Consider the following 10,899-nt stretch of genomic DNA (forward strand, 5'->3'; position numbering starts at 1 on the left):
GATCATCAAAATGTCTGCAGCTACTAATAGTTGTAATTCATGCTTTGTCAAATATGACAATAAAACTCGACAGGCCAAAATTTTACAGTGTTATCATACTTACTGTAAACAATGTTTGGAGCAATACATGTTCAGCAATGGCGTTGTTACATGCTTGTCCTGTGGTAATGAAACTGTTATTAAATCGGTTGAATTAATTCCTAATAATCCTTACATGGGCCAAGGAGGTGGTAAAGGTCACCATGGGAAAGGTGAAGATTCTGGAAATGGCGAGGAACTTTATTATAGTGATAGCGATGAGGTAAATATGTATGATGGGTAACTGTCTTGTAACTCTTTGATTAACTTTGTCTGTCCGTATTAAAGGGAAAAGGGAAATTTCTCTGCTTCTATTTTCTTTTACAGTTTAATGTTCTGCATTTCATGTTAGAAGACTTGTTTTTTTGGCAAAGATTTCAATTCACTTTGTATGTGTTTCTTTATTATCCATCTGTGTGTGCTGCTGGTTATGTTTGAATAGTCATATGAACATTCAGCATTTACACAAATTCTCATTATGTATGTCTGTCTGTCTGTTGCGCTGCGTTTGATATTTATATTTTCGTAAGAAAATTATAATTCTTTGTTACGGTTAAAGATGGACGCTTAGAATTTCTTTATATGATTTCCAAGAAAAATATACTTTAAATTGGTTTCCCATTATCGTACCACGATTTGGTTAGGACAAACAGAGTTCAAGTCACCCATAGAATTTGCACTTGGTTTACAAATGCTGTCGAAATTTTTCAGATTATGATCACGCAACCTTTCCTTTCCAATCTTCCCTTAGGTTATAGGGATGTTACTGTAGATATATTTAAAATTCTACCTATCAAGCTTCTTTAATACTGCTTTCCCTTGAAATTTTTCTCCATGTGTATTTAAAAATTCTGAAGCCTAACTTCAGATAATCAAGGCTACATATATATATGTATTTACTATTAAACTTACATTCCATATGCATGGCTATTCTTTTTATTTTTAAATTTTTGTTTTGCCACTAGATGACGTAATTCTTGTTTTATTTAGGATGATACATCAGCAGATTCTCCAGGTCCTGCACAATCATCTTCAAATAATTCAATTAATAATAGTTCCATTGATCCAAATCATATAGAGGGAATCAAATCAATGGTCCTTAACACGCAGAGGGCTAATGTTGGTAAAATTCAACAGTTAAATCAGCAAATACTCAGTAAAATTCACCAACTTAAGATGGCGAGATCACAGAAAGAATCACGCCTTGATGAATCATTACAAGCTGTCGATGATTTTAAACAAATATTGCTTCAGGAATGATATGTACTCTTTAAAAATATATAAAAATTACAGCTTCAGATTTTTAAAACAAATTTATAAAGATAGTAATTTTTTATACAATTCTACTTCCCATAAATTGTAGGGATGCTGAAAGAAAAATTCGCTCCATTCGTATGAAATTGTCAGGAACTAACTTAATGAGAAAATATATCTTTAACTTTAGTTGTGGGATATTAGGCATATTTACTTTCTCTATTTTTTTTCAACAACTTTTTAAAAAATCTCTGAAAACTTGGAAAACAAAAGATTCCATGACACTCGGTTGTATATAGGTCCAATTTTCCATTACGCGATTCTGAAAAGAGATGGAATATATTACTATCTTGTAATATTCTATTGGTCTAGACCCACCCTTTAGTTTTCGGGGAAATAGGTCCTGATTTCGGTTTTAATAGTAAGAGAGAATGTCATGGTCTATATTAATGAAAAATCACTAATAGGACTTCCAGACAATAGTCCTCCACTAAAAGGATTAATAGTCTCTGTCTATAGGAAGAATGGCCACTTGATCGTGTTCATTAATGAGCAATAAGTGGTTCATGTTTACCTTAAGACTTAATGAAGTATCCATTCTCTGTATTTGCAGTACTCTAGGTACATAATTGTGAAAATTATATATCATTTAACTCAAATATAGGAACGCAATGGAATTTTGAATACTGGCAATGAAATCAACAAATACGAAAATCAACTAACTAAACTTCAAATGGAACTTGCAGGAATTAATCTTCTTGATTTTAAAACCGTAAAATCAATATATGAAGAATGTCTATTACTTAATTCTGGACTAAATGATACAATGAAGAGAAATGAGAGGCTGCTCTTGGAGGAATCTGTGCGTCAAAGCACCATTAAAATTAATTTTGACGCTGCAGATGGATATATTAAACATTTAGGAGCAGATAATGATACAATCTTCATGAAACTTTGTACACTTCTTGAAAAGGATCCAAGCATGGTTTACTTAACAACTTACATGTTGTCAACAATATTCACAGAAAAGATTGCAACTCATAATGTTGAATTTAAAGCGCTAATTGAGAAAAAGTTGGTTGACATGAGCAGATCTTTGCCAGGTCCACTGGATGATCCCACTGGATACATTGAGTACATTAAATCCTTCCAGGATATTAAAGATAAAGATAGAGATGTTGAATCAAATGGATTTCGCTCATCTGAGGCCAAATCTGTTAACGAATCAGACTGCAGCAGATCAAACTCTCCAGATGCCAGTGAAAATTGGAAGGTTGTTGGTACAATAGCAAATAAAAAAGAAATGAAAGAAACTAAAAAACAAGGGGGAATGCCCCTTTCTTTTTCCGAAATGGCTAAAAAACCTGGAAACCCTGAAACAAGAATAGTAAAAAAAGTTGTTGGCGTTCCTCAGAGACCTAGATGTTATTTCAAACTGCAGGTTGATAATGAAGACCCTTTTAGAGTTGTATTTGAAATGAGACCAGATATGGCGCCTAAAATGGTTGATAATTTTATAAAATTATGTGAAGGTTTGCCTAATGGAGTTGGATATAAAGGTAGCAAGATATTTCGTGCCAAAGCTAATGATCATATCCTCGGTGGTGATTTTGAATTTAATAATGGCTCAGGTGGATTCTCTGCGTTCGAAGAAAAATATTTTATGGCAGAACAGTGTCCTTTAAAAGACAAGAAAGGAGCAATCCGAATGAAAGGACTGGAAAGAACACCTGATGGCCGTTGTAAAATTGGATCACAATTTATGATTTGGGTTGGTGATTTAGAATACAAAGAGTATAAATTCACCTTAGTATTTGGAGAGGTTGTGGAGGGCTTTGATAAACTTCAAGAAGTTTCCAGAATCAAGGCAGTTCAAAAATCAAATGCATCATGGATTCTTCGTCAAACAGTTACAGTGGTTGATAGTGGCGTTCTTTAAATATTTTACTTGCGAATGTTTGGGTCTAGCATGAAATGATTGGAATTATGTTTTATAATACCTATTGCTATACAAGTTTTAAATTCAAACTACCCAATATTTATAGAAAGTAAAAAACAGTGTTTAAAGTAACTTTCTAAAGAAACAAATATATTTTCTTTGTTTAATCTTCATTTATTTACAATTTATTAATGTTGCGAATTTTCTTTAAAATACCTTGCAATATTTATATTTTTAGATAGTATATTATATTATTTCTGTGATTTATTACCTAATTTTAAACACAGGTAAGGAAAAAATAATGATTTTTTAAGGTTATGTTTAATTTCTTATGTATAATTTGTTGGTGGTGGTTTATTTTGTTTTAATTGTATAATAAAAATAATGTCTCTAGTTAGTATTTTAGACTTTCTTATTGCCATAGAATAAGCATAATACAAAATTTTAATCAACCCTTTGAGTTTTTTAAATATCATGCTAAGTTTAAAACTGATAGGACAATCCTGTCTAAATTACTTAATCACCTATTCGTTGCGGACGGACAGCCTGGAATTGTAGAAAAGATAGATTTATGAATAGTTAATGTTCGATCCTTGTCTTTATTTCCCCAGGCCTGTTTCCTTCTATTTTGAGATGGGGAGAAAATAACGTTGGACCATCACAGAAACAATGTTACTGTTGATGTTACCTTTAAAGCACATAATTATCAGAACAGAAAGATATCTTTCTAGCAGGTATATTATTTTAGGGTTTTTGGCCCCTCCCCTCCTCTTTCCAAGTCGTTAAGATTTATTAATTACAGACATTATTCTTTTTGTTTCAGCTCTTTAGTTTTCCTACTATTGGATATATGTTTATTTTTATAATTGTACTTTTAAGATAAATATGACGACATGGATTCGTGTACTCGGTAGCGAATCTGACACACCTGTAGAAATTGAAACTGAAGAAGGTTTGTAGAATTTATTAATTTAAGAAAATAAACGAATAATTTGCTCTTCTCATTTTTAGTAGTACAGCTTTTCTAAAATTAGAATATGTTCGTGAATATGTAGAGGTATTCTTGTTTTATTTGAAGAAATGTTATTTTAATTGTACCAGAACAGATTCGTTACTTTAACTTTTCAGTTAGCTCTATGAAGAAAAGGATTACCGTTTTCACTTATTGCAATTAAAAAAATATTGCTATCATATCATTTGTATGTCCTTGGGATATCTAAAACGATGGTCTCCCTAAAAGTTTGTCTGTCCGTACTACGTGCGTATCAACATTTTACTCTGTCCGTAATGCCCTGTTAGATGTTTCGTATTATTTTAACATTAACTTAACTATAACTTTGGATATAGTATTATATAGCTGGAAGAAAGGATTTTACATTTTTAAAACTAAGCCTAATCAATCTAGTACTTACTCTATGGACGTTTACATCCTTTAAGTTGTATGTTGGTACGTCCGTCCTTCCATCTAAGTAAAAAACTCGAACTTTGGCTAGGTATAGTATGGCTAGCTGTATTTTTTTTCTATTTTACTCTTTGCATTTTTTCTTGTACATTATTTTGAAAAAAGTCGGTGACCAGCCTGCTGTAGTCTGTTTGACTTTGAGCTACTTATGTTTCTTCATTGTCAAAAGATTGTAATGAAAATTAACAGCTCAACGGTTACATCTATTAGAAACAAAAAACAAGAAAAGATCTTTAATAAATTAATACTTTTTAGATTTATAAACAATTATTTTATGTCTTCTAATCTACAAATTGCTTGACTAAATTATTTTTTTCGGGCGCACGAACTACCCTAGTGCATCTGAGTCTAACTTCAGAGAATCATGGCTACAACAACAACAACTCTAGTTATAGATAAACCACCTTATTAAATAGATATTATTGGATTTAGATGGTACGATAAATTTAGAAGACATAACAGCGCATTTTCCTGGTGCAACAACTCTAAAATACAAATCAGGAGAACAAATATTTCGTTCAGTCAAGTGCTCTGGAGGGATACTACGCCCTCCTGGAGGATCTTGGGGTGCTTCTGATCAATATCTTGTTGTAGTACCTAATAAAGTTGCAACTGATGTTAAAGATGTTAAAGCAGATTCTTTTGTCCCAGCGTCAACATCTAACTTATCATTTGAAAGGTATTTCATTTTTTAAAATTTTAATTTACCCATAATAGCATCTTCTAACCAATATGACAAAAGCTATAGATTCGATAGTACTTTAGTCATGAGTCATCATAATAACTCATAAGTATCATTGTAAAAGGTGACATGTGGTGACGTACATGGATATGTCGTATTAACATGAATCGCTTGTTTTAGTCTCGCAATTCATCAAAAAGGTGCCGCACCCATTATATCCAATTTATTTTAATTTTCAAAAGCGAAGATATTCTATAATTAAGGTCGGACTGGTTCGTTCTAGCGGATAGCTCTTATCGTTAATTTAGGCATGTTAGAATTGTCATATTAATTTCAGGTTTGACAATAATAGTAAGGTACGATTTCGAAAGCGTAGCAACTCTATAATCGTAAAGTCCATTTCAAAAGTATTGATTCTTTTTTGACAAAATTTTTTTATCCTATTATATAAAGTACTAAGCTTTTTTGTTTGTAGCGAAGGATTTCGCTAACCACTAAACCGATATGGTTCTCCTTTATAGGGAAGCTTCTTATAGGCCCTGAGATAGTTTTAGGCTATTTTTTTATAAATAAGTCTGAGTATGGTTTTATGCTATTTTTCTGCGATTCCATATCCCTTTGTATTTCAGCCCCTAGATGCTAGGGGCGCAACCGCTAGTGTAGTATAATTTTCCAATACTTTTGGAAAGCTAATTCCGAGAACATCAAAAGTACAAAGTCTATTATCACGTCCTAAAAATTTAAGAATGTTCAAGTCCATGAACAGTAGCCTGTAACCTATCGGTTTTGCAACAAATCAACTTTAAATTTTGTTTAGTCTTTTGATTAATATTATGCTTATTCAGTTCTGTTAATATTCATTTGTCCTACTGATTCAGAGCTTTCTTTTATCGAATTTGTCAAGCTAATTTTGTTCTTTTTAATTAGGGCTGGAATTTTAGACGATACAAAACGGCAAATGTGGAATGTACTTGGAGCCCAATTGCAAAAGTCAAAAGTAGAAGATAATGCGAATAAAATCTCAAATCCAGTCATTAATAACAAACCCCGCGATCTCATAATCCTTGGGATAAGTCCAGAAACAACTTCTTTGCAGCTGAGAGAGTACTTTGAAAAGTATGGACAGATAGAAATGATTCAGCCTAAAAAGTCAAAAGATAAAAATGTGACTTATGCTTTTATAAGATTTGCAGAGAAAAATACAGAGAAAAAGGAATGTCAAAGTTAACACAATAATAATGTTTAAGTTTGTTGGTTTTTATGATTTTTATGTAGTACCCAGTTATATAATATTCTTTGTTTTATTTCATCAATATCAGAAGTTTTTATTCAATGACTTTGTTACATAAGGAAAAAGGATAAGAGGATGAATACTCACCCCTTTTTCATGGTAAAATACTACTTCCCCATCCCTAAATTTAGAAGCAGACGAAAATCAAAAACCGCCCAGGGCTTTTTGTAAGTCAATCATAAATAATAATGTGAATAAAAAGAAAAGCAATATTTAGCAAACAGCCGTGGGCGGTCAGAATCAGCTGAATGTTCATTATGAAAAAAATTTCCCTCTTTTTAGAAACAGAAGGATTCATCTTTCATGAACAAATTTTTTTAAATAAAAATAAAATTCTATGTAATTTTTAATTAAAACATTAAAACGAAAATATCTAATCTAATATTCTTGTCCTAAATATGGAAATAGTAAAAAGTAAAAAAATATTTTTTTTAATAATTTTTAATCCTCCCATTTGAAAAGTAGTGGAATAGCAATAAATTTTAGCGCGGCAACAGCGCTGAGTAGGCCTCTAGGCCCACTGCCTATTTTCGTCTTCTAGTTGCTTCGATTCCTCTCTTTTATTTTTTTCTCTATGCTTTGTTAGTTTGACATAAATTTGAAGGTTATTGAAGAATCGCATGAAATTAATGGGAGAAACATCCAAGTCAAAATTCCAGACAGTCAACAAGGGGATAAAGAATTAAGAAAGCTTTATGTTTGTTATCACGAATCAAGTCTAACAGAAATACAGTTAAAAGAACATTTTGAAAAGTATGGAGTTGTTAGTGAAGTATATATTCCAAAACCTTGGAGACATTTCTGTTTTGTAACTTTCTGTGAAGCCCAAGTTGCGCAGTCATTAGTGGGAACAGAGCAAATTTTAAATGGCCATAGTTTGTATATTAAGAATCAAAAGAATCTGAAAAGGAATCACTCTGAAGCAGGTGACTTATTTTCATAAGAAAAAAAGACATGATAATGTTTAGAAAAAGTTGCAAAGAGAGAGGGAAAACAATAGAAATTGGAAAACAAAAATAACCTAGGAATGAATAAACGAAATGAAAGAAAAGAGGTGCTGGGGAAGAAAAAAATGGTATAAAAAGGAAAAACGTTCCAGTATTTCGATTATTTCTTATTCTAATAACTACAAATTACAAAACTGAGTCTTTTTACAAAACCCATCTCTAAAAATAGTCAAAAAACGGTTAGCTGTTACTTTTCCAACTTTTTGTTTGATTTTGGGAAAATAGACCTACCAAGGATTACTTAATGACTCATGTAAACTTTCATAACGAAATTCGGATACTAAGTGCCATTTGCGCATTGATTACGAGATGGTTGCATTAACCCTCTTCCCCTTACTAAATCAGAATTTTATTTTTCTAGATGGCCAAAGTATTCAATCTTATCCTCCAAGAATAAACTACAGAGAAGAGGTGAATTATCCGTCGCCAAATTTTATGATGCAAGCATATAATTTATGGAGCAGCCAAGGTAAGGGGGGGGGGGGGCGTAATGACATAAGCTCTTAAACCGTGAGCAAAATGGTCTAAATATTGAGCTAGACCCTTCAAACTTGGTATATAAGCCTAGTCCTATAGGTATTACATCTAAATGGCAAAAAAATCCAAAAATTTTTATTTTTAGGTTAGGTTAGGTAAGAAAAATCCTGCGGAAATGGGGTTTTTAGGCTTTTTTTGGTCTATTTTGATGTGGAAACTTGCCTTAAATTTTTTTTTCTTAGGGTTTTAACTTAAATGCACTGTATCTATTCATATGGACATTATTTAAGATGATTCAGCAAGTCGAGGACCGACCCCAGGGGGCTAGCTGGGTGGCCCGCAGGGGTTAAGTTCATTTTTCCTAATATATTTGTTGTGATACATCAAATTATAGGTTTTTTAGGTCAAGGAACTCAAATTCAGAGCTAAAATAAGCATTAGACTAATCTGAAGCTAGCCCCAGCGGGCTAGGTTGGTGGCCCGCAGGGGTTAAGTGCATTTTTCTAATATATATCTTGTTATATATCAAACTATAGGTTTTTTAGGTCAAGAAACTCAAATTCTGAGCGAAAATTAGCATTAGACTGACCTGAAGATAACCCCCTCCCGGGCTAGGTTGGTTTTCTGCAGGGCTTAAGAGCATTTATCTAACCTAACCTAGAAACTTACTTATATTTTTACAGGTTTTTTTCTTGAATAAACTGTGTCTATTAATGAAGACTTCATTTAAGATGATCCAGCAAGTCGGGGACCGACCCCAGCGGGCTAGGTGGGTGGCCCGCAGGGGTTAAGTGCATTTTCCCCAATATATATATGATGTGATACATCAAATGATATGTTTTTAGGTCAAAGAACTCAAATTCAGAGCTAAAATAAGCATTAGAATAATCTGAAGCTAACCCCAGCGGGCTAGCTGGGTTGCCGACAGGTCTTAAGTGCATTTTACCAAAGCTAACCTAGATTGATTGATTAAACTAGAAACTTACATTTATTTTTTTTTTAGGTTTTTTTCTAGAATAAACTGTCCATTCATGAGGACCTTATTTCAGATGATTCGACAAGTCGAAGACCGACCCCAGCGGGCTAGGTGGGTGGCCTGCAGGGGTTAAGTGCATTTTCCCCAATATATATGTTGTGATAAATCCAATTTTTTGTTTTTTAGGTCAAAGAACTCAAATTCAGAGTTGAAATAAGCATTAGACTAATCTGAAGCTAACCCCAGCGGGCTAGATAGGTAGCCCACAGGGCTTAAGTGCATTTTACCTAACCTAACCTAGAAACTTACATTTAATTTTTAGGTTTTTTTTTCAAATAAACTGTCCATTCATGAGGACCTTATTTCAGATGATCCGGCAAGTCGAAGACCGACCCCAGCGGGCTAGGCTGGTGTCCCTCAGGGGTTAAATGCATTTTTTTAAAAGTATGTGTTGTAATACATCCAACTATAGGTTTTTAAGGTCAAGAAACTCAAATTTACAGCTAATAAAAGCATCAGACTAATCTGAAGCTAGCCCCAGCGGGCTAGGTGAGTTGCCTGCAAGTCATAAAAGCATTTTACCTAACCTAACCTAGAACCTTACTTGTTTTTTTATGTTTTTTTTCTGGAATAAACTGTGTCTATTTATTAGAACATTATTTAAGATTTAAGACCCCAGCAGGCTAGGTGAGTGGCCCGCAGGGGTTGAGTGCATTTTTAGTTGTCATACATAAAAATATAGGTTTTTTAGGTCCAGAAATTCAAAGGGGTAGTTTCACGAAATGCATTTGAACTTAATTTAGTGAACTGCATATTTTTTCCTGGTTAATTGGTTAAACTACATTTATATGGCATATATATGAAAGAATTTCAATTTTGATAGTACAATGTTAGCGGTGGAAGAATTTAATATGCTAATAGGATACAATTTTTTAATTTAATGTATACCACATACCACGAAAATATTAGCATCAGGTTGCTATTGTGTTTTTTTTAGCTCCAAATTGACTTTAAAAACATATAGTTTGATGTATAACAACACATAATTTGGAAAATTTACCCCTGCAGGCCACCCACCTAATCCGCGGGGGTTAGCCTTAGGTCAGTCTAATGCTTAAAATAGCTCTGAATTTGAGTTTCTTGACTTAAAAAACCTATAATTTGATGTATGACAACACATACTTTAGAAAAATGCACTTCACCCCTGTGGGCCACCCACCTAGCCCGCTGGGGTCGGTCCCCAACTTGCTGGATTATCTAAAATAATGTCCTCATTAATAGACACAATTTATTCAAGGAAAAAAACAAAAAGAATAAGTAAGGTTTTAGGTTAGGTTAGGTAAAATGCACATAAGCCCTGTGGAAAATCTACCTAGTCCGCAGGGGTTAGCTTCAGGTAAGTCTTATGCCAATTTTAGCTCTGAATTTGAGTTTCTTGACCTTAAAAACCTTTATTTTGATATATAAAAAGATCTATATTGGAAATAATGCATTTAACCCCTGCGGGCCACCAACCTAGCCCGCTGGGGCTAGTTTCAGATTAGTCTTATGCTAATTCTAGCTCTGAATTTGAGTTAACTGACCTAAAAAACTTATAATTTGATGTATCGCAACATATATATTGGGAAAAATGCACTTAACCCCTGCGGGCCACCCACCTAGCCCGCTGGGGTCGGTCCCCGACTTGCTGGATCATCTTAAATAAAGTCCTCATTAATAGACACAGTTTATTC

General features: G+C 33.3%; 2 protein-coding genes across 3 annotated transcripts; both read left to right on the plus strand.

Annotated features, from left to right (window-relative positions):
• Positions 1 to 4,155, plus strand: LOC145322265 (uncharacterized). 2 transcript variants are annotated; one of them, XM_080164138.1, is made up of 4 exons: positions 1 to 301; positions 1,069 to 1,330; positions 1,995 to 3,641; positions 4,095 to 4,155. In XM_080164138.1, the coding sequence occupies exons 1-3, from the start codon at positions 11 to 13 to the stop codon at positions 3,269 to 3,271; spliced, it is 1,830 nt and encodes a 609-aa protein (XP_080020264.1). In that variant the 5' UTR covers positions 1 to 10; the 3' UTR covers positions 3,272 to 3,641; positions 4,095 to 4,155. The 2 variants fall into 2 exon arrangements, with proteins under 2 accessions (XP_080020264.1, XP_080020265.1); XM_080164139.1 differs by having other exon boundaries at positions 1,995 to 3,558.
• On the plus strand, positions 4,108 to 6,658 carry LOC145322268 (TAR DNA-binding protein 43-like). The gene is made up of 3 exons (XM_080164143.1): positions 4,108 to 4,223; positions 5,166 to 5,412; positions 6,343 to 6,658. The coding sequence occupies exons 1-3, from the start codon at positions 4,157 to 4,159 to the stop codon at positions 6,641 to 6,643; spliced, it is 615 nt and encodes a 204-aa protein (XP_080020269.1). The 5' UTR covers positions 4,108 to 4,156; the 3' UTR covers positions 6,644 to 6,658.
• Positions 6,659 to 10,899: the final 4,241 nt, after the last annotated feature.

This window comes from Acartia tonsa, chromosome 6, assembly GCF_053477335.1.
Source record: "Acartia tonsa isolate MP-2025a chromosome 6, ASM5347733v1, whole genome shotgun sequence".
Classification (NCBI taxonomy): Eukaryota; Metazoa; Arthropoda; class Copepoda; order Calanoida; family Acartiidae; genus Acartia; species Acartia tonsa.

What these genes read in the sequence shown, in the direction of transcription:
- LOC145322265 (XM_080164138.1), top strand. Translation starts at nt 11, where the DNA reads ATGTCTGCAGCTACTAATAGTTGTAATTCATGCTTTGTCAAATATGAC. An exon ending in ATTATAGTGATAGCGATGAG is followed by an intron (nt 302 to 1,068) that starts GTAAATATGTAT and finishes TGTTTTATTTAG; the next exon opens with GATGATACATCAGCAGATTC. An exon ending in TTTTAAACAAATATTGCTTC is followed by an intron (nt 1,331 to 1,994) that starts AGGAATGATATG and finishes TAACTCAAATAT; the next exon opens with AGGAACGCAATGGAATTTTG.
- LOC145322268 (XM_080164143.1), top strand. Translation starts at nt 4,157, where the DNA reads ATGACGACATGGATTCGTGTACTCGGTAGCGAATCTGACACACCTGTA. An exon ending in AGAAATTGAAACTGAAGAAG is followed by an intron (nt 4,224 to 5,165) that starts GTTTGTAGAATT and finishes TATTGGATTTAG; the next exon opens with ATGGTACGATAAATTTAGAA. An exon ending in TCTAACTTATCATTTGAAAG is followed by an intron (nt 5,413 to 6,342) that starts GTATTTCATTTT and finishes CTTTTTAATTAG; the next exon opens with GGCTGGAATTTTAGACGATA.